Consider the following 23,301-nt stretch of genomic DNA (forward strand, 5'->3'; position numbering starts at 1 on the left):
AGAAATGTGCAAATCTCAGAAATCACTGGAGCAGTGTCCTGGTAGTGTGCTTGCCTTCAGTCAGCACTTGTCGGACATTTTTCAGCAATGAACCCTGGAAATTTCACTATAAATGTGAAACTCACATTTTTCCTGCTTGACAAAGAAATGGTTGTTGTGTAATACCTGGTGGATGTGACATTAGTGGTTGGCGAGGGTCTTTGAAAGATCAGTATGTTGTCCTGAGAGAAGGCTGTCTCCTATTCCCGAGATAAACATTCAAAAGACAACAGAGGCAACAACAGAGCAAGATAAGCATATAATACCTGCTTTTAGGGAGTAACAGATAGGGCTTTGGAGCGTAATGTCACGGGAGTTGGCGTGGCCAGGATTTTTGTTTGAGGCGCCATATTTCTGGGCCAAACAAAGCACTAGTGAAAGAGGAGCGATAGCACGATAACACCAGCTATGGTTCGTTCTTGCTGTGTTAGATTGCACGACCAGCAAAGGAATAAGCTTGAAAATGGGCTATCTTGTCATTGTTTCTCCACCTGGAAGCAACATGAAGCAACAGGAAGTCAAAGCTGTCCTCAACATGAAGAAGAAGGCTTTCAGGAGCAAAGTGAAGGAGGAGATGAAAGCAGCACAGCGGGAGGTGAAACGCTGCCTGAGGGAAGCAAAGGACACCTACAGGAGGAAGGTGGAGCAGAAGTTGGAGAGGAACAATATGAGGGAGGTCTGGAATGGTGTGAAAACCATCACAGGCCACAACACCAAAAACAGCACAGTGGGGGGGACTGTGGAGAAGGCAAACGAACTCAACAACTTCTTCAACAGGTTTGACCAGCCCACAACCCCCCCACCCTCACCCTCACCCTCACCTTCACTACAGAGCCCTCTCCCCACTCTCCTACCGCCCTTGCTTCCCCCCCTTCCTGACACTATGATGACACCCCCCTCCTCCAATCCCTCTCTCAGCAGCAGGACATCTTCCCCCCCCTCCTTCCAATCATCTCCCAGTGTCACAGTGGATCAGGTCAGGAGACAACTGAGGAAGCTTCGCCCCAGAAAGGCAGCAGGTCCGGACAAGGTGTGTCCGAGGATGCTAAAGGCGTGTGCTGCTGAACTTGGGGAGCCGCTACAACGAGTCTTCAATCTCAGTCTGCGACTGGGGAGAGTGCCCACCCTATGGAAGACATCCTGCATCGTCCCGGTCCCCAAAAGGAACCGGCCCAATGAGCTGAATGACTTCCGACCGGTGGCACTGACATCACATCTTATGAAGACTCTAGAGCGGCTCTTCCTCAACCTCCTCCGACCACAGGTACAACAGGCCCAGGACCCACTACAGTTCGCCTACAAGTCGGGTGTGGGAGTGGAGGATGCCATCTTGTACCTCCTGCATAGAGCCCACTCACACCTCGATGGGGGAAAAGGCACGGTCAGGATCCTGTTTCTTGACTTTTCCAGTGCCTTTAATACCATCCGGCCCTGTCTGCTCCAGGAGAAACTGAACAGGATGGAGGTGGACCCCTGCCTGGTGGCTTGGATCTCCGACTACCTCACCGACAGGCCACAGTACGTCAGGCTGAAGGACATCACGTCTGACACTGTGGTCAGCAGCACAGGAGCACCACAGGGAACTGTGCTGTCCCCTCTTCTCTTCACCCTGTACACCTCTGACTTCTGCTACAACTCTGAATTATGTCACATTCAGAAGTTTGCAGACGACACAGCCATCATGGGGTGTATCTGGGATGATCAGGAAGAGGAGTACAGAAGTCTGGTGAGGAACTTTGTCACATGGAGTCACACAAACCACCTGCAACTCAACACCTCAAAGACTAAGGAACTGGTTGTGGACTTTGGGAGGTCCAGAGCAGGTCCACTGCCGGTTCAGATAGAGGGGGAGGAGGTGGAGGGGGTCAACAAGTACAAGTACCTCGGGCTGTGGGTGGACAATAAACTGGACTGGTCATGCAACACAGAGCACCTGTACAAAAGAGCCCAAAGCCGACTGTACTTCCTCAGGAGGCTGAGGTCTTTTAACATCTGCAGGAAGCTCCTGAAGATGTTTTACCAGTCGGTGGTTGCTGGAGTACTTTTCTATGCTGTGGTGTGCTGGGGGAGCAGCACAGCAAAGAAGGACTCATCCAGGCTGGAAAAACTGATCAGGAAGGCTGGCTCTGTGGTTGGCATGAAGCTGGACACTCTGGTGTCAGTGGCAGAGAAAAGGACACTAAAGAAACTGCTGGATATTATGGACAATGCTGGGCATCCTCTGCACACGGCCATAAACAACCAGAAGAGTCTGTTCAGTGACAGGTTGCTTCTCCCAAAGACAAGAACCAACAGACTTAAAAACTCCTTTGTCCCACACGCCATCAAACTGTTTAACTCCTCTCTGGAGGGGAGAAGGAGTGGAAACAGGAGGACAAAGGAGGGGGGAACAACTAAGCTGTAGTGTCTCTCCACTTCACTGTGTAATACCTTTGTGCAATACTTTTTGTTAACAATCATACTTGAAATGTGCAATTCACTTGTATTTTTATTTTTATTTTTATTCCTATTTATTCTATTTATCCCCTTTGTATATTTTATCTATATATGTCTTTGTATTTATATATGTGTGTGTGTGTGTATATATATATATATATATATATATATATAATATTCTGACTCTGTAACTTCTGTCGGTGCTGTGCTTTTTGGAAAACAAATTTCCCAGAGGAACCTACCCGAGGGATTAATAAAGTTCTATCTTATCTTATCTTATCTCTCTTAACATGAGGAAGCTTATGTATCGGATGTTACCAAAAGAAGGCGTCAAGCCTGGATAGCAACTGTGAGACGAGCTGATATCCAGTACTCAAACAATCTCCAAATATCTCTTGGTGTGCTCCAGACATTTTCATTCCGGTTCAGCCCTTTGGATTTGGTATAACGTGGATATCCTTTGTTCCAGCTCGATCACTTTTTGGCTCAGGTTGATGCAGCTTTCACAACTGGATGTTGAGGTAAGTGGTGCCATTCTGAAATCTCGTAACGGTGACAGCGTCCAGAATGTGGGGCCTCCCTGCTGCTGCGGAGTCGGGGCGGTCTGCTTCTCCCCACCGCAGGGAAAAGGGTAGCACCACCTGGGTCTGGGTGCAGTTCCCCCCTCCAGGGGCAAGGGTACCTAGACCCGGTTTGTAGAGTACGCTTGGGGAGTGTGATTGTATGTACAGCGTCTCTTTATATCTGTCTCCACGTTGGTTGAGTGTTGAGTAATTGCATATGAGAGCATGAGGGTGGGAATGGATGTTTGTATCTGTGTGTGCCTGTATGTCTGTGTCTATATGTCAGGTTGGGTATCAGACGCCACCTCTCTGAGGACATCTCAGGCCCTCCAAGGTTTGGAGGCCTATTTCCCCCCACCACTTCCCCTGCCAGTGGCAGACGCCCTCAGACATCGGTGCGTTGGTGGTTCTTTGTGTCCGGGGATGGGCGTCCAGGTACACACCAGCTCACTCCTTGGCGGCTGCTTATCGGGGCCTGGAGCCTGGGGCTCGCTTGGGCCACTTCGGAGGTGGGGTGCCCCCGGCCTCTCGGCCTGGGGCTCGGTCACTCAGGCACAGCTGGCTGCCGGCGGAGCTCACGGGCACGTCACTGCAACCCCCCCTGGCTTCTGCTCCGTGGCTGCTGAGTGACCCCTCATCTGGGACTCTCCTCAGCTCTTTCTGGGACAGTGGCACAGCTGCCCCTCTGTTGGTCTTCCTTGGTCTCTTGTGTTCTGGGGGCCTCTGGATGTCTGGAGTTTTGATCTCCTCCATACCTGCTTCATGCCCTGGAGGACGGGGCTGTGGCTCCCCACACCCTCTAGCACAGACGTTCCCAAAGTGTGGGGCCCGTCCCCTAGGGGGGGCGCAGAGCCATTGCAGGGGGGGCGCAGCATGAAAAGGGAAAAAAAAAACAAAAAACAACGTTTGGACACTGCTAGCACGGGCGCCCACACAAACGCAAAGCAGGAGATGAAGCATCGCTGAATATGTTTCCAAACCAACTTCATTCTAAGCCAAAGACTAGAAAATATGGTGAAGCAGATCTTCCCTTTGATTTCACCTGCACAAGTGCCGAGGTAGGTCTCCCTGCAGGATTGGTTTTACCTTCGTTGGGAGCAGCGCTGGGCTGTTAAAATCACGGACAAACAGTATCCCACATTCTTGATTTGTAGTTCACAACACTTGTTGTAATGACTAACTACTCCTGACATTTTGGAGATGTTCGCTCTTTATACAGTAAAGTTACAGTGGGATACAAATAACATCAGGCTGATCCTGCCACGATTTGTTCCCCCGGTTCAAATCACCGACAAACAGCATCCAACAGTTGTTTATGTTTTTGAACCCATTTTGCAGAGGGATTTTTTGAAAAATGTATTGATAGCAACGTTGAATATTATTACACAGGAAAAAACCCCAACTACATGTAAAATAATTACACCGTGACGCCTCTGCCTTTCTAAATCGAGGGACAGTAACTGCGTGTGTATGTAAGCGTGTAAAACCTGCAGATAGTCAGATTAACAGTATTTCGTCTCTATCTGCCATTCTGCAATTCATCTCATGTAAACAATAACGTGCGCACAGCATGACGTGAAAAAAGGCACAGACCTTTGACGTTGCGTGAAGAACTTTTAAAAGTTTTAAAAAATCTCCATTCTCGGTGATTCGAAACGCCGTTTCCGTGTGGACGAAATAGCTGCGTTTTCAAAAATACCCGTGTAGGTGTGGACGTAGCGTAAAAGACTTAGTAGTTTATTTTCTTACTACCTGTAATTTATTGCAGATTACTTGTATTTGCTTAATTGTTTACTAAATGTTTGAGGTGTGAAATAAACCGCAATGGAGCAAAATATGGGTGTGTGTGGTTGGAGGATGTGTTCGTGCGCGAGACGGGGGGGGGCGAACATTTTTCTTGTAAAACAAGGGGGGCCCAGCAAAAAAAGTTTGGGAACCACTGCTCTAGCAGATCATTACATGAAGGAACCTTTTAAAAAAACAAGCGCGTCCATGCTCACAAGTGTACACACAGGTGATCACACACACAAACGATTTTTGCCCTTTTTGGCTCCTACCTAAAAGCACACTGTGCGCTGTCGATCTTACGTGCTGCACAATAATGTTTAATATTTAGTATTTACTGTTATATTCCCATATATCATCGTGATGTTGTTTATTGTATTACTCTCGTTTTCTTCTGCTTGTTTTCTTTTTTTCTTTCTCAACAGGTGATCCAGGTGATCGATATATTTATTTATTTTTTTATTTTTTTTTGTCTGCTTATTTTGTTGGTTTTTGTTTTTTGCCCTTCTCCCCCGTCCCTCTTCTCAACTGTTTTTCTTTCCCTCTTTCTTTCTCCCTTTTCTTTCCCCCAGTCAAGTCTGTCCCGTATTCAGCAAGTGAAAATAAAATAAATAATAACTCCTCCGTGAATCGCAACCTTATCGTGGTGGAGGGGTTTGTGTGTCCCAGGGATCCCAGGGGCTATGTTGTCTGGGGGCTTTTGCCCCCTGGTAGGGTCTCCCATGGCAAATTGGTCCTGGGTGAGGGACCAGACAAAGAGCGATTCAGAAGACCCTTATGAAAAGAACATCGAGGGAACAGTTTACCCTGCCCGGGATAGGGTTACCGGGGCCCCGCCCTGGAGCCAGGCCCGGGGAGGGTGCCCGAGGGCGAGCATCTGGTGGCCGGGCCTTAGTCCATGGGGCCCGGCCGGGCACAGCCCGAAGAGGAGACATGGGCCCATCCTCCCGCAGGCCCACCACCCGCAGGAGGCGCCATAGGGGTCGGGTGCATTGTGTGCCGGGTGGCGGCCAGGAGCGGAGGCCCTGGCAGACTGACCCCCGGCTGCCAAGACTGGCAATAGGGACATGGAATGTCACCTCTCTGGTGGGGAAGGAGCCTGAGTTAGTGCGTGAGGTTGAGAGGTACCGGCTAGATATAGTCGGGCTCACCTCTATGCATGGCTTGGGCTCTGGAACCAGTCTCCTGGAGAGGGGCTGGACTCTGTCTCAGTCTGGAGTTGCCCCTGGTGAGAGGCGGCGGGCTGGGGTGGGTATTCTAATATCCCCTCGGCTTGCTGCCGGTACGTTGGGGTTGTTCCCGGTGGACGAGAGGGTTTGTTCCCTGCGCCTTAGGGTCGGGGAACGGGTCCTGACTGTCATCTGCGCTTATGCGCCGAGTGGCAGTTCGGAGTACCCAGCCTTCTTAGAGTCCCTGGGGGGGGGGTGCTGGAAGGTGCTCCACCTGGAGACTCTGTTGTCCTGCTGGGAGACTTCAATGCTCACGTGGGTAATGACAGCGAGACCTGGAGGGGCGTGATTGGGAGGAACGGCCTCCCTGATCTGAACCCGAGCGGTGCTTTGTTATTGGACTAATCACAGTTTGGCCATAACGAACACCTTGTTCGAACATAAGAGTGTCCATAAGTGCACGTGGCACCAGGACGCTCTAGGCCGTAGGTCAATGATCGATTTTGTAATCGTATCACCAGACCTGCGACCATATGTTCTGGACATTTGGGTAAAGAGAGGGGCTGAGCTGTCAACTGATCACCACCAGGTGGTGAGTTGGATCAGGTGGCGGGGGAGGACGCTGGACAGATCTGGTGCACCTAAACGCGTAGTGAGGGTGTGCTGGGAACGACTAGCAGAGGCCCCAGTCCGCGAGATCTTCAACGCACACCTCCGGCAGAGCTTCAACAGCATTCCGAGGGAGGCGGGGGACATTGAGTCTGAATGGACCATGTTCAGCGTCGCCATTGCCAAAGCTGCTGCATTGAGCTGCGGCCGCAAGGTGGTTGGTGCCTGCCGTGGTGGTAATCCCCGAACCAAATGGTGGACACCAGAGGTGAAGGGAGCCACCAGGCTGAAGAAGGAGTCCTATCGGGCTTGGTTAGCCTGTGGGACTCCGGAGGCAGCCGACAGGTATCGACAGGCCAAGCGGAATGCGGCTCGGGCAGTGGCTGAAGCAAAAACTCGGGTGTGGGAGGAGTTCGGAGAGGCCATGGAAAAAGACTTTCAGACTGCCTCGAAGAGATTCTGGCAAACCGTCAGGCGTCTCAGGAGGGGAAAGCGGTGCTCTACCTGCACTGTGTACAGTGCTGGTGGAGCGCTGCTGACGTCGACTGGGAAAATTGTCAGGCGGTGGAAGGAATACTTCGAGGACCTCCTTAATCCCACTGACGCGTCTTCCGAGGAGGAAGCAGAGTCTGGGGATGAGGGGAATGACCCGCCAATTTCTGGGGGCGAGGTCACTGAGGCAGTTAAACAACTCCTTGGTGGCAGAGCCCCTGGTGTTTATGAGGTCCGCCCCGAGTTCCTGAAGGCTCTGGACGTTGTAGGGCTGTCTTGGTTGACACGCCTCTGCAATGTTGCGTGGAGATCAGGGGCAGTACCCCTGGACTGGCAGACCGGGGTGAGAAGTTCGGCCATCCGGGAGGGGCTCAGAGTAGAGCCGCTGCTGCTCCACATCGAAAGGAGCCAGCTGAGGTGGTTTGGGCATCTGACAAGGATGCCCCCTGGGCGCCTCCTGGGTGAGGTGTTCCAGGCATGTCCCACCGGGAGGAGGCCCCGGGGCAGACCCAGGACACGCTGGAGAGATTATATCTCTTGGCTGGCCTGGGAACGCCTTGGTGTTCCCCCGGATAAGCTGGAGGAGGTGGCTGGGGAGAGGGAGGTCTGGGCCTCTTTGCTTAGGCTGCTGCCCCCGCGACCCGGCCTCGGATAAAGATAAAGATAAAGCGGATGAAGATGGATGGATGGATAAAAGGTGAATCAAATGGACCATTACGGCAAAGCTGGGATGGTCAATTTGGTAAAGAAAATCCGTTGGGCATCTTTCTTCGCCTTTAGACAATAACTCTGATGGCAAAAGAGCCAAACGGGACAGGCAAAAAAAAAAAAAAAAAAAAAAAAAACTGCCACTTTAGCTTACGTTAGCTAGTTGTGGCAGTTGCTAGCATGCGTGCATGCAGTCCTGCATTGACTAAAACTTAAGGACTGTTTGTTAACTTCAGTGATAACTCTGACATTTATAAAGGGTTTTATATAGAAGAAAGTGTTAACACGTTTAAAAGTTGGGGTGAGAAGTAAATAAAAAAGGTTAAACACACAGTATCGCTCTCAAACTGCTCCTCTTCCTGGAGTGAAGCACAGCCTGATAACCCTCCCTCTTCTTCCTGCTCTTAAACACAGCACCTCCTCTCTGTCCACGTGTTTCCTCGTTCCCTCCACTTCAGATCTTCACTTTGAACATTGGTGTAGGGTAATTTCCAATAAACCAAGTTCAAAAAAGGGGAGTCTATGGCTGACGCGTGTTCCTGGTTTCCAAAAGAAATGCTTCCAGTTGCATTATGATTTGAAGACTGTTTATTTATTACAAACTGAAGATGTAACAATGAACTACTTCCTAAATAAGCATAAAAGTTCCAAAAAATAGCAGTTATCCAGAACTACCTGTGCACACGGTCAGAAAACCGTGAGACTCCTAACCTCTCTGATAATGCTCCTCCCCTTCCCTCTTTTAGGTTCCAATCCCAAAACAGTGACTTAAAATTACTTTATGTAAACACATATATTTTCACATTTATTAATCCTGAAAAGATGACTTATGTAATGAATCTATGAGTTATAAAACAAACATGAACTCAATCGTAAATAAAAAATATAAAGCAGACGTCTGGCGCTTACAATTGGTGTAACTAACATGTGGTGACATGTAGGATCTGATAGGCTCCATTTACTGAAGATTTTGTTCAGATCAGAGCTCAGACTAGTCTGAGTTATACGGAAGAGAAACTCACACAGTCACTGACACTGAGAGGAGAAATGGCGCAGAAAGGAGTTCAGCTGGACCGAGAAACCTTCTCTTGTTCCATCTGTTTGGATCTACTGAAGGATCCGGTGACTACAGCCTGTGGACACAGCTACTGCAGGAACTGTATTGAAACCCACTTTGACGAAGAGGACAAGAAGGGAATCCACAGCTGCCCTCAGTGCAGGAAGACTTTCATACCGAGGCCTGTCCTGGAGAAAAACACCATGTTAGCTGAGTTGGTGGAGGAGCTGAAGAAGACTGGACTCCAAGCTGCTCCAGCTGATCACTGCTATGCTGGACCTGAAGATGTGGCCTGTGATGTCTGCACTGGGAGGAAGCTGAAAGCCATCAAGTCCTGTTTGATCTGTCCAGCCTCTTACTGTGAGAAACACCTCCAACCTCACTATGATGCAGCTCCATTAAAGAAACACAAGCTGGTGGCCCCCTCCAAGAAGCTCCAGGAGAACATCTGCTCTCGTCATGATGAGGTGATGAAGATTTTCTGTCGTACTGATCAGCAGAGTATCTGTTATCTCTGCACAATGGATGAACATAAAGGCCATGAAACAGTCCCAGCTGCAGCAGAAAGGACTGAGAAGCAGAAGGAGCTCGAGGTGAGACGACTAAACATCCAGCAGAGAATCCAGGAGCGAGAGAAAGATGTGAAGCTGCTTCAACAGGAGGTGGAGGCCATCAATGGCTCTGCTGATAAAGCAGTGGAGGACAGTGAGAAGATGTTCACTGAGCTGATCCGTCTCCTCCAGAAAAGAAGCTCTGATGTGAAGCAGCAGGTCAGATCCCAGCAGGAAACTGAAGTGAGTCGAGTCAAAGAGCTTCAGGAGAAGCTGGAGCAGGAGATCGCTGAGCTGAAGAGGAAAGACGGCGAGCTGGAGCAGCTCTCACACACAGAGGATCACAACCAGTTTCTACACAACTACCCCTCACTGTCAGCACTCAGTGAGTCTACACACTCATCCAGCATCAATATTCGTCCTCTGAGCTACTTTGAGGATGTGACAGCAGCTGTGTCAGAGACCAGAGATAAACTACAGGACATTCTGAGAGAGGAATGGACAAACATCTCACTGACAGTCACTGAAGAGGATGTTTTACTGTCACCACCAGAGCCAAAGACCAGAGCTGGATTCTTAAAATATTCACATGAAATCACACTGGATCCAAACACAGCAAACACACGTCTGTTATTATCTGAGGGGAACAGAAAAGTGACAAAAATGAACCAACAACAGTCTTATTCTGATCATCCAGACAGATTCACTGGATGTTTACAGGTCCTGAGTAGAGAGAGTTTGACTGGACGTTGTTACTGGGAGGTGGAGTGGAGAGGGGGAGGAGTTTATGTAGCAGTCGCATACAAGAATATCAGCAGAGCAGGGTTTGGCAATGAATGTTTTTTTGGATATAATGAAAAATCTTGGGCATTAGATTGTGACACAAGCAGTTATACATTTTGGCACAACAATCTCCAAACTGTCCTCTCAGGTCCTCGGTCCTCCAGAGTAGGAGTGTACCTGGATCACAGAGCAGGTATTCTGTCTTTCTACAGCGTCTCTGAAACCATGACTCTCCTCCACAGAGTCCAGACCACATTCACTCAGCCGCTCTATGCTGGACTTTGTTTTTATCCTTCTGCTGGAGCCACTGCAGAGTTGATTAAAGTCAAATAGAGAAGACAGGTTCATGTTGATCTCTGACCATTATATGTACTTGTGTAGTTTCTAAATGAGGTTTTACATTTTAGAAGCTGAGAAGTTCAGTGGTCCATTGATGTGTGAAAATAATATTGCACTGATTCAAACTGTACTTACATTTATATACCTTACATCAATATAAATCTGAATTTGTTCTTCTGGCTGATAATCATGTGAGTTTAAATGATACTACTCTTCATATTCAGCATGTTTGAAATCTGTCATCAGTCTGGTTAGTGGTTTTATTCTGTAGTTGCTGTAGTGGGTTGTCAAATGCAACAATATATTGGAGCTGCAGTGATTCATCAGTTAGTCAATGATTAGAGAATTGATTGTTTTATCATTATTTTAATCACATTTAAAGCTGGTTCCAGTTTCTGAAATGTGAAGATTGTTGATTTTCTTGATCAGATATGACTGTAAACTTAATGTCTTTGAGGTTTGAACTTTTAAAATGTAACAAAAATTAAATACTTAATGTTTGACATTTAATGTCATTTTTTCAGATGTAAGTTTGATCACACTCGATCATTTTTACATTTAAATACAGACACTAAATAACACAGGCCTGTATATTGTGGAGGATAGACATGTTTCTTTGCCCTGAGCTGTGTCTGGCAGGCAGAGCGTCTCCACAAATCTGATGCTTCTGATTTGGAGAAAATGAGCTGAGGGAGACACCTGGTGGACAAACACAGACATGACAGGAAGAAAGACTAAAGTGCAGAGTGGAGACAAACAGCTGGAAATACTTGTTGGAAAGGATTGTCATCCTTCAGAAAAGCACACAGCACACACTCTAACAGTCCTTTATTTGCACTGAAGGAGACACGTGAAGAAACCAAATCACACAATAATGAAGTGAACACATTTATAGTTAGTGTTCAAGATGATGGATAGAAATGAAAATCATGGAGCATTTATGCATTTTTATGTCTGTCTTACAGCAGAAGCAGCATTTACATGAACTCACTGACCTTTTTCCACTGAACACTCTCTTCTTCATCACTTCATCTTCCTCTTCTGACTGATGCTGAGCTCCAACCCTTTTTACCTCCTGGAGATTCATATTCACTGAAATTTCAATCATGACACAGAAACTGAGCAGCTATTCCCCATTTATTAGGAACCTCTGTTGCTTTTATATGTAAAGAATTTTTCCTTCTGTCACTGAACCATTTAACGTTTTTCTCATCGTAATTTTGGAGTTTTTAATGAGATTTACAGCTTCAGAAACTGCTCACATCTTTTTAATATCTGATCAGAGCGTCTGTCCAACCTTGGTGTTTGATTAGAGTGTTTAGTGCATTACTAGATGTTATGTAGTGGTGAAAACTTGGTGGTGAAAATGTGTTCTTTATGGTCTCTAAACATCAACCACATCATGGACTCACCATCTAAGCCAGACCTTCCCAAAGTGTGGGGCCCGCCCCCTAGGGGGGGCACAGAGCCATGGCAGGGGGGGCGCGGTATGAAAAGGGGGGCAAAAAAACAAAACACTTGGACAATGCTAGCACGAGGCGCCTACACAAACGCAAAGCAGGAGATGAAGCATCGCTGAATGTTTCCAAACCAACTTCATTCAAGCCAAAGACTAGAAAATATGGTGAAGCAAATCTGCCCTTTGGCTTCACCTGCACAAGTGCAGAGGTAGGTCTCCCCTGGAGAATTGGTTTTCCCTTTGTCGGGAGCAGCACTGGGCTGTTCAAATCACGGACAAACAGTATCCCACAGTTGTTTATGTTTTTAAACCCATTTTGCACTAAGAGGCATTTTTTGATTTGATTGCAATGTTGAATATTATTACACAAGGAAAAAAAAACCCACTACACTTAAAATAATCACACCGTGACGCCTCTGCCTTTCTAAATGGAGGGACAGTAACTGCGTGTGTGTATGTAAGCTGTAAAAACTGAAGATAGTCAGATTAACAGTATTTTGTCTCTATCTGCCCTTCTACAATTCATCTCATGTAAACAATAACGTGGCGCACAGCGTGACGTGAAAAAAGGCACAGACCTTTGACGTTGCGTGACGAACTCTGTATTCCTCGTCCACACGTAAACGCAACCCGTTTACCCACCTACCCGTGTAGGTGTGGGTGGGTGTGGTTGGAGGATGTGTGCGTGCGTGTGGGGCAAAGGGGGGCTGTGATGGACCGAGCAGTGAAGGAAAAATTAGACACAGGTTAACGTCCAAAAAAATGATTTTTTATTTAACCCAAAAGAACATAATTAGTTAAATCATGACAAAAGAATCAAAATCTTGGGCCCATAAAAGAGGTCAAAATAACAAAACTGTACTCAAAGTACTGATAACTCAAACAAACTGACCTAACTTAACAAGACAAAGGGGAAACTTAAATAGTGGCTGATCAGCCCACAAAAACAGAAAAAAGGGGTAAAATACACAAAACCTAACTAAACCAAACATAATAAACTCCAATTCCCCCCCATGGTCCCGAATTATGGCATGAACCAATTTGTATTGTTCCTTTAAAACTCGCTCCGCCCCTTTTCCACCTCTTGGCTCCTCAATCAAGGGACTGGAGCAGCTGCAACTAAGGTAACTCGGAAAACAAAAGATTAATCATACATAACAGTGTAAACTAAAATGTGCGCACTTATTTTAGAATACAGTGTCATGTGGATATGTGAATTAACTTTAAACAAAAACCAGTTATTTATTATCCTGTAAACTAATGCCTATATTTAAAGAAAGACAAATGTGAATGTTATGTTACTTATAAGCCTCTACAGACATGGTGGGTATTACCACTGTGGGGCTGTAGTTGCAGCCATCACACACTCCCCCTCTTCAGATCTCTCCCTGGGACAGCGAGAGAGACAGTCTGCAGTGCAGTTATCTTTGCCGGGGATGTGGTTGATGGTAAACCGGAATGGCTGGATTGCAAGGTACCATCGCGTGATCCTTCCATTTGTGTCCTTCATTCTCTCTATCCATTGAAGAGCCTTGTGGTCTGTTTCCAATATGAACTCCCGTCCGAGAAGATAATACCTAAAGGAGTCCAGAGCCCATTTGATGGCAAGTCCCTCCTTCTCGATGGTTGAGTATCGCACTTCCCTCGGAAACAGCTTGCGGCTAATGAAGGCCACTGGATGACGCTCTCCAGGCGGTCCCTGTAACAGAACAGCTCCCAATCTTCTCTGAGGCATCAGTCTGAAGAATGAAATTTCCCTCAAAATCAGGGCTGTGCAAGACTGGGCTCTTACTCAGAGATTGTCGTAGGTCCTGAAAAGCCATCTTAGCCTCCTCTGTCCAGGTGATCTTATTGGGACTTCGGGCACCAGTCAGATCCGTCAGAAGAGCGGCCCTGGTGGAGAAATGAGGGATAAACCAATGATAGAATCCCGCCATACCCAAAAACGATCTCAGCTGTTTTCTGGTCTCTGGCAAGGGACAGGATTCAATGGCGGTGACCTTATTAACTTGAGGTTTTATTATTCCATTTCCAATCACAAACCCAAGGTACTCAGTTTCAGCCTTGGCAATGGCACACTTAGCTGGATTAACAGTCAACCCTGCAGACTAAAGACGCCCCAATACCTTCTCCAGGTGTTGCAGGTGTTCTTCCCAGGTTGAACTGAAAATCACTATGTCATCAAGGTAGGCTGCAGCAAAATCAGACATGTCAGACAGTACCTGGTCCATCAGTCTCTGGAATGTTGCCGGGGCACCATGCAGTCCAAAGGGCATGACTTTAAACTGGAACAAGCCCCACGGCGTCCGGAAAGCAGTCAGCTCTTTTGAGTGCTCAGTCAGTGGTACCTGCCAATAACCCTTGCAGAGGTCTATTGTTGTCAGGTATCTGGCCTTCCCAAGGCGCTCAACCATGTCATCAATGCGGGGAGTTGGATATGAATCAAATTGTGATATTGCATTCAGGTACCTGAAGTCTATGCAGAAACGGATACTGCCATCCTTCTTTGGCACCAGGACCACTGGATGGCACCACTCACTCTTCGAGGCTTCAATGATTCCTAGTGACAACATCAGGTTGATCTCCTCTTTCAACGGGATCAGTAGACGCTCAGGTATCCTGTAACTCATTCTCCTCACAGAAGCTCCATCTTTCAACACAATGTCATGTTCCACAATGTCCGTTCTACCAGGATTTTCACTGAACACATCTAATTTACACAGGTTTCTCACCTGAGCCTGTCTTTCCTCAGGAAGATGGTTGAGATCCAGGTCCTGAGGAGTGGGTTTTGGCAGATACTGATCATCCACTTCCTCCTCCTCCGAAACCTCCCGAATCAGAAAGACATCTGCTTTTGGTCTCTCCACCCATTCCTTAAGCAGGTTAATGTACAGTACTCTGCTGGAGCGGGGCTGATCTGGAATAGCGACCTTATAGGTTGTTTGTCCAAGTTTCTTTTGGATCTCATATGGCCCTTGCCACTTTGCTAACAGCTTACTGTCATCACTTGGAAGAAGCACCAGCACCTTCTGACCAGGGCTGAAGGATCTTTGCCGAGCTGACTGGTCGTACCAGGCCTTCTGGTGCTGCTGCGCTTCTGCTTTGTGGGCTTGGGCCAGCTCTGTCATCTTCTCCAACCGTTCCCGCATCTGGACAACATAAGAGACAACATTGACAGCCTGTGATCTTTCTTGGTCACCCTCCCAAGTCTCCCTTAGAAGAGACAAGGGGCCTCGTACCTCATGGCCATACAATAGTTCGAAAGGTGAAAAACCTGTAGAGGCCTGGGGTACTTCTCTATATGCAAAGAGGAGGTAGGGCAGCCACTGATCCCAGTCTGTACCAGTTTCATTGACAAATTTGCGTAACATTTGTTTCAGAGTCTGATTGAAACGCTCTGTTAGGCCATCTGTCTGAGGGTGGTATGGCGTTGTCCTCAGGCTCTTAATCCCAAGGAGCTGGTACACCTGCTTCAATAAAGTGGACATAAAGTTAGTGCCACGGTCAGTGAGAATCTCACGAGGAAAACCAACTCTTGAGAAGAACTGTATGAGACAGAGGGCGACTGCTTTGGCTTTTATTGATCTCAAAGGAAAGACCTCTGGGTACTTTGTAGCGTAATCTGTCACAACAAGCATGTAACGGTTGCCTGCCTTACTTCTTTCTAGAGGACCAACGATGTCCATTCCTAGCCGTTCAAATGGAGTGCTGATAATTGGTAGAGACTGGAGAGGAGCTCTGGAGGGGATTTTAAGAGAAGACTTCTGGCACTGAGGGCAGCTTTTACAGAACAGTGTCACATCCGAGCGCACTCCAGGCCAATGAAAATATTTTCTAATGCGGGCCATGGTTTTGTGCTTTCCCAAGTGGCCAGCCCATGGAATGGAGTGTCCCAAGGAGAGCACCACCTTCTGGACTACTCTAGGCACCACCAACTGCAATGCTGAACCCTGCTGACGATACAAAATGCCATCTTTTAGCAGAAACTCCACCTTGCTGTTCAAATCTTGCTTCGTTCCTTGGTTCCTCTCTGCAGCTTTCTGGAACAGAGATGTTAGAGATGGATCGTCATGTTGCATTTCAATAATATTAACAGGGATTTCAAAACCCAAAGGTAACTCAGGCTCTGTGCTAGGAGCTACTCGAACAGCAGTATGTAGAAACTTCTCTTGCCTTCTCTGTCCACGTGACTTACGAGACTTCCCGGGTGCAGTCTCTATGTCCGCATCATAGAAGGGCAAGGCACAGAGTGGGTGTAAGGGCTCCTCTTTCTTCTTAGCTTGAGCTCTTGTTACTGCAACATTGCATGTATGACTAGGATTCAGCAAGTCAAACAACATAGGCAGATCTCGACCCAGCACTACTGGAAATGGCAGATTCTCTGCAACACCAATATTTAGAATATACGTTTGTCCCTGTACCTTGATGTACAGATCTGCTGTCGGATATGACCTCTCATCTCCATGAATGCAGCGAACAGGGATTGTCTCCACATTATTAACTTTATTTGCAGGAACAAAGTCTCGGTGCACAAGAGTCTGAGTACTTCCTGAGTCAACCAGGGCCTTTAATGGTTTCCCATCAACCTCAACTAAGGTCATTTTGAAACCATTCTCAAACTCCACCTTAGGCTCCACACTTTGTCGGGGCACAAAACACATCTGAGTTATTTTTGTAGAATTCTTCGGGCACATAGGTTTTGTATGGCCCTCCATCCCACACAAATAACAAATCACAGTCTTAGGTGGGGGTCTTGACGGCATATTGACAGGCTGGCTCTTTGGATGTTTACTCACCCCTGCTTTCTGGTAGTGAGGGACAGATTTTGGAATATCTCTCATTTTCCATGCTGTGTGGCTCCATGGCTGTCCTTTTCTCCGTGCTGCCACAAACACATCAGCCAGCTCTGCAGCCGCCACTGCAGAGTTTGGATTGCGTTCTTTAATCCATATCTGTAACTCAGGAGACAGCATTCTCAAGTATTGCTCTAAAATTAATATTTCCCCAACCTCATGCACCGTTTTTCCTTTTGGCTTTATCCATTTCTCATATAACTCTTTCAATCTTGCATATAGTTCCTTTGGATTCTCATCAGATTTTACCTCCAGCGAACGGAATCTCAGTCTATATGTCTCAGGATTAATGTCATATTTTTGAAGAATAGCTGCTTTAACTTTGTCATAGTCTAGAGAGTCATCCATATCCATATGAACATACGCACCTCTTGCTTTGCCAGTGAGTAAAGGAATCAGATGAAAAACCCAGTCCATTTTTTGCCACCGGCAAACCACAGCCATGCGTTCAAATGTTGTTAAAAAATGTTCAATATCATCCTCCTCTGTCAATTTTTCCAGCCTGGGTTCATAAAAGCGAGACTGACCTGATTGAGGATGTATTTGCTCATTACTGGAGCCAGCACCGGGAGGATCCTCCTGTTCAAAGGACTCTACCTCTGGTTGTTCAGGTACCTCCATTTGAGGCTCGGGGACCGGGGAGGTACGAGCTTGCACTTCTACCTGCAACAGCTGAAACTGATGTTGTAGTGCTCTAAAGCGCTGTTCCTGGCGGGTGAACTCCTCCCTTCTTCTTTCTTCCTGGGCCTCCTGCTGACCCATATGAGAACGAAGGATGGAAATCAGTTCTGACATTGTCGGCTCCTTGCCTTGGCTCTCAGTACTATCCACCCCTCCAGAGGCTCCATTTTCCTCTTCTCCTTCTACTTGCTCTACCACTCCAACTGGCTGGTTTTGACAATCTCCTTTTGCTCCTCTGCCACTCCTTCCCATTCTGTGCATGGCTTGATAAGTGAAGAGGGGAAAAAAAAGAGAAAAAAAATCCTGTGCCTTCAACTGCTGATCCCACTCCTGACACCACTTGTGATGGACCGAGCAGTGAAGGAAAAATTAGGCACCGGTTAACGTCCAAAAAAATGATTTTTTATTTAACCCAAAAAAACATAATTAGTTAAATCATGACAAAAGAATCAAAATCTTGGGCCCATAAAAGAGGTCAAAATAACAAAACTCTACTCAAAGTACTGATAACTCAAACAAACTGACCTAACTTAACAAGACAAAGGGGAAACTTAAATAGTGGCTGATCAGCCCACAAAAACAGAAAAAAGGGGTAAAATACACAAAACCTAACTAAACCAAACATAATAAACTCCAATTCCCCCCCATGGTCCCGAATTATGGCATGAACCAATTTGTATTGTTCCTTTAAAACTCGCTCCGCCCCTTTTCCACCTCTTGGCTCCTCAATCAAGGGACTGGAGCAGCTGCAACTAAGGTAACTCGGAAAACAAAAGATTAATCATACATAACAGTGTAAACTAAAATGTGCGCACTTATTTTAGAATACAGTGTCATGTGGATATGTGAATTAACTTTAAACAAAAACCAGTTATTTATTATCCTGTAAACTAATGCCTATATTTAAAGAAAGACAAATGTGAATGTTATGTTACTTATAAGCCTCTACAGACATGGTGGGTATTACCACTGTGGGGCTGTAGTTGCAGCCATCACAGGGGCCTAGCAAAAAAAGTTTGGGAACCACTGATCTAAGCAATCGTGAAGAAAACAAAACCAGGCAGATTCTTGTTCAGTTCTTCTTCATAATAAACAGACACACTCTGGAAGCGGACCAAGACCAAGAAATGGCCATTGGCTTTATAGAAGATCTCTTCAGCACTGGCAGGTAATCGTGAGCTTTGCTGTGGCCAAAGATTCAACCAACAAGTGCAGCTGGGAAATGGGCTGACCCCAGATGTGTTGTCAGATACACTGGTGGATAAACAATAACCTAGTGAGGAGGCTCAAGGTATTGCTTGATATCTAATCTGGGCCTCTGGAATCCATCCTGTCCTCCCTTTCAGAGGAAGCAAAAGTACAGACTTTTTTTTATACTTAAGTACAGATACCTGTGTTAAACGCTATTGCGGTAAAAGTACCGAAGCAACTTCTTTTCTTAAGTAAAAGCGAAAAAGTACAGGCTCTGAAATGTATTCAAAGTAAGAAAGCAAAAAGTAGCTCCTTGAAGGAAAATTCTACTAATCTTTTTTGTAATTGAACCTTGTTCTATATTAATACTATAATCAAATGATAGTAGTACATGAGAATACAAATCTAAATTCAAATTCTATTGAATGTACTGTTTAGTTAGGGCACGGTGGTTAGCACTGTTGCCTCACAGCAAGAAGGTCCTGAGTTCAATTTGACCATCGGGGTCTTTCTGTGTTGAGTTTGCATGTTCTCCTGTGTTTCCGTGGGTTCTTCCAGGGTACTCCAGCTTCCTTCCACAGTCCAAAGACATCCACTTTTACAGCTGTCTTGGGTTAATTGCAGTTTCTTCATTCTTATACTTATTTAAAATTTCTTTTTTGAGTTTTATTTTAAACTGGTTTATATCATTACTGACCTTTATTTCTTCATTTAACTCATTCCAGAATGTAACTTTGCTAGTGAAATAGACATCCTTTTTCATGTTGTTCTTACTCTTTGTATTTTTAAATTCCACTTCCCTCAAAAATTATACCTCCCTTCCCTCTCTAAGAACCATTTACTTATTTCGATTGGGAGCATCCCTTTCCTTGCCTTATATATTATTTGCACTGTTTTAAACTTCACCAGATCCTGGAATTTTATAGCTTGCGGCTTAATAAAGAGTGCATTTGTGTGAGCCCTATACTCCTCCTGATTTATTAATCTAATAGCGCTTTTCTGCATTATGATTATAGTCTAGGGTGACCATATTTTGATTTCCAAAAAAGAGAACACTTGGCTCAGTCATGAAGAACTTGCTTAAAGAAACATATTTAACATATTTAAACGATGCCTTCTCTGTGCGGTTAATGAATTATGAAATAAAATATGTCATATATGCTTTTACAAGTCAACAAGTTCAAAAAACAAACAAACTTAAAAACCTCTGGAATTAAATAATGGTACAGAAATAATGCCTCATCTGCATAAGAAAAATTACCAGTACTGGGTCAGTATGAGGGCTGAACTGGGACAAAAAATTGACCAGGGCATTTTGACTAGAGACCGACCCACCAGGTATTATAGGAAAAGCCAAAAAAGCCTTTGAATGAAAACAAACGCTGTTGTGACAGTGATGTACACTGTCTTGTTGGTATATGTATGATTTCTATACATTTTACATCAGATGGAAACTTTGGTTGTAAGATTCAGGAAATTATTTAATTAAAAGCGAGACATTTTAAATGAGAAAAAGAAAGAAAAGGATTTCTTTGAGCCCCCTTTTCCCTGTTAAAATATTTCAGTCTCTAGATTTTGACTCAGGGGGCTGAATAATTACGCACACCCCACTTTTCAGTTATTTATTTGTAAAAAAATGTTTGGAATCATGTATGATTTTCGTTCCACTTCTCACGTGTACACCACTTTGTGTTGGTCTTTCATATCCGTGTCGAGCCGAGTGTAAATCCCGAGGCTGAACGGCCTTTGTACAAGCACACACGCTTCTTAGCAGGGCGAAGCTATGAGCTAGAAAAATCCAGGCTGGCAGACAGCCTGTGTCAGACCAACCAATCAGAGAGCTCCTTACATCCCACGGTGTGGCTAATTTGAATAGCAGCAGGATTTTTAAAATGAAGTTGTTTATCCAACTGCTAATCCACATGTTAATCCCTGAGCGAACAGGAAAGGGAAATGGATTTTGAAATGAGGAGTGGAATCGCCATTTTAAAAAGCATTTTGAAAATCACTTTATTAAATTTATTATTTAAGCACAGAATTCTTTATTTTGATATGCGTGGCCACAAGCCAAAACGTGTTGGTCACTTAATAAAACTGTTCCTTAATACTTTAAGTGTCGCTGGAGTCTTCAAGTCATCAGATCTTTGATTTCTCTATGAACTTTGGAAGTAGGTGAAGTTGTGCCAGAAAAGTTAGTTGTTATTTTTAAATAAAGAACATGGTTATTTCTCTTGCAGCAGGTATTATAAATGCAAAACCAAAAGATAATGCAAGATTCTTTTGACTATTTGCAGAAATATCTGTAATTATATCTGCAGACTCTGCTGACTTTATACTGTTCAAAGCAATGCAGTGGCATTTATCAGCCCTCATCTTGTTACAGCAACATAAAAAAACAACATTTGACAACAACAATATGTCTGCTATCATATCCATGCTATATATATATGCTTTCATTAATGCAGCAGACTCTGACAGTTACAGGTTTTATATCTGGTCACGTGACTAAAACCATGAGACATTTATTTCCAGTGTTCATTGATACTGGGTTTTTTAATTCATTTATGTAGAAGAAAGTGTTAACAAGCTTAAAAGTTGATGTGAGCAGTAAATAAAAAAGGGTTAAACACAGTATCGCTCTCAAACTGCTCCTCTTCCTGGAGTGAAGCACAGCCTGATAACCCTCCCTCTTCTTCCTGCTCTTAAACACAGCACCTCCTCTCTGTCCACGTGTTTCCTCGTTCCCTCCCCTTCAGATCTGCACTTTGAAGATGGGTGTAACCAACATGTGGTGACGTGTAAGAGCTGACAGGCTCCATTCACTGCAGAAACATGTTGTTGAGATCAGAGCTCAGACTAGTTTCAGTTATAAGGAAGAGAAACTCACACAGTCACTGACACTGAGAGGAGAAATGGCGCAGAAAGGAGTTCAGCTGGACCGAGAAACCTTCTCTTGTTCCATCTGTTTGGATCTACTGAAGGATCCGGTGACTACAACCTGTGGACACAGCTACTGCAGGAACTGTATTAAAAGTTTCTGGGATGAAGAGGACAGGAAGGGAATCCACAGCTGCCCTCAGTGCAGGAAGACTTTCATACCGAGGCCTGTCCTGGAGAAAAACGTCATGTTTGCAGCTTTAGTGGAGCAGCTGAAGAAGACTGGACTCCAAGCTGCTCCAGCTGATCACTGCTATGCTGGACCTGAAGATGTGGCCTGTGATGTCTGCACTGGGAGGAAACTGAAAGCCATCAAGTCCTGTCTGGTGTGTCTGATCTCCTACTGTGAGAAACACCTCCAACCTCACTATGATGTAGTTCAGTTTAAGAAACACAAGCTGGTGGCCCCCTCCAAGAAGCTCCAGGAGAACATCTGCTCTCGTCATGATGAGGTGATGAAGATTTTCTGTCGTACTGATCAGCAGAGTATCTGTTATCTCTGCACAATGGATGAACATAAAGGCCATGAAACAGTCCCAGCTGCAGCAGAAAGGACTGAGAAGCAGAAGGAGCTCGAGGTGAGACGACTAAACATCCAGCAGAGAATCCAGGAGCGAGAGAAAGATGTGAAGCTGCTTCAACAGGAGGTGGAGGCCATCAATGGCTCTGCTGATAAAGCAGTGGAGGACAGTGAGAAGATGTTCACTGAGCTGATCCGTCTCCTCCAGAAAAGAAGCTCTGATGTGAAGCAGCAGGTCAGATCCCAGCAGGAAACTGAAGTGAGTCGAGTCAAAGAGCTTCAGGAGAAGCTGGAGCAGGAGATCGCTGAGCTGAAGAGGAAAGACGGCGAGCTGGAGCAGCTCTCACACACAGAGGATCACAACCAGTTTCTACACAACTACCCCTCACTGTCAGCACTCAGTGAGTCTACACACTCATCCAGCATCAATATTCGTCCTCTGAGCTACTTTGAGGATGTGACAGCAGCTGTGTCAGAGACCAGAGATAAACTACAGGACATTCTGAGAGAGGAATGGACAAACATCTCACTGACAGTCACTGAAGAGGATGTTTTACTGTCACCACCAGAGCCAAAGACCAGAGCTGGATTCTTAAAATATTCACATGAAATCATACTGGATCCAAACACAGCAAACAGACGTCTGTTATTATCTGAGGGGAACAGAAAAGTAACAGTAATAAAACAACAACAGTCTTATTCTGATCATCCAGACAGATTCACTGACTATTATCAGGTCCTGAGTAGAGAGAGTCTGACTGGACGTTGTTACTGGGAGGTGGAGTGGAGAGGGGCATTACTTTTAGTAGCAGTCGCATACAAGGATATCAGCAGAGCAGGGAGCTCAAATGAATGTGGATTTGGATACAATAACAAATCTTGGGCATTATATTGTAACACAAACAGTTATATATTTCTGCACAACAATGTCCGAACTGTCCTCTCAGGTCCTCGGTCCTCCAGAGTAGGAGTGTACCTGGATCACAGAGCAGGTATTCTGTCTTTCTACAGCGTCTCTGAAACCATGACTCTCCTCCACAGAGTCCAGACCACATTCACTCAGCCGCTCTATGCTGGACTTTATCCTGTAATTTATGGAGACACTGCAGAGTTGATTAAAGTCAAATAG

General features: G+C 45.7%; 2 protein-coding genes across 15 annotated transcripts; both read left to right on the forward strand.

Moving 5' to 3' along the window:
- Window positions 1-8,661: 8,661 nt before the first annotated feature.
- On the forward strand, window positions 8,662-10,525 carry LOC148103806 (tripartite motif-containing protein 16-like). 6 transcript variants are annotated; one of them, XM_087833726.1, is made up of 3 exons: window positions 8,849-9,590; window positions 9,717-9,783; window positions 9,901-10,525. In XM_087833726.1, exons 1-3 carry the CDS (start codon window positions 8,849-8,851, stop codon window positions 10,523-10,525), a joined length of 1,434 nt encoding a protein of 477 aa, XP_087689852.1. The 6 variants fall into 6 exon arrangements, with proteins under 6 accessions (XP_087689831.1, XP_087689852.1, XP_087689849.1 ...); XM_087833723.1 differs by having other exon boundaries at window positions 8,849-8,883; window positions 9,019-9,317; window positions 9,390-10,525; XM_087833705.1 differs by adding an exon at window positions 8,662-8,673 and having other exon boundaries at window positions 8,828-10,525.
- An 11,102-nt stretch (window positions 10,526-21,627) lies between these two features.
- LOC148103807 (tripartite motif-containing protein 16-like) lies at window positions 21,628-23,301 on the forward strand. 9 transcript variants are annotated; one of them, XM_087833518.1, is made up of 3 exons: window positions 21,628-22,369; window positions 22,496-22,562; window positions 22,680-23,301. In XM_087833518.1, the coding sequence occupies exons 1-3, from the start codon at window positions 21,628-21,630 to the stop codon at window positions 23,299-23,301; spliced, it is 1,431 nt and encodes a 476-aa protein (XP_087689644.1). The 9 variants fall into 9 exon arrangements, with proteins under 9 accessions (XP_087689644.1, XP_087689641.1, XP_087689624.1 ...); XM_087833515.1 differs by having other exon boundaries at window positions 21,628-21,662; window positions 21,798-22,096; window positions 22,169-23,301; XM_087833498.1 differs by having other exon boundaries at window positions 21,628-22,707; window positions 22,750-23,301.

Source organism: Neolamprologus brichardi, chromosome 3 (assembly GCF_056152115.1).
Source record: "Neolamprologus brichardi isolate AB-2024 chromosome 3, ASM5615211v1, whole genome shotgun sequence".
Lineage (NCBI taxonomy): Eukaryota > Metazoa > Chordata > Actinopteri > Cichliformes > Cichlidae > Neolamprologus > Neolamprologus brichardi.

Bases quoted from the DNA above. Each gene is read 5' to 3' on its own strand.
- LOC148103807 (XM_087833498.1), top strand. From the start codon at position 21,628: ATGGCGCAGAAAGGAGTTCAGCTGGACCGAGAAACCTTCTCTTGTTCC. The intron at 22,708-22,749 runs GTCACTGAAGAG...CCAGAGCCAAAG, and splicing joins GGACAAACATCTCACTGACA to ACCAGAGCTGGATTCTTAAA.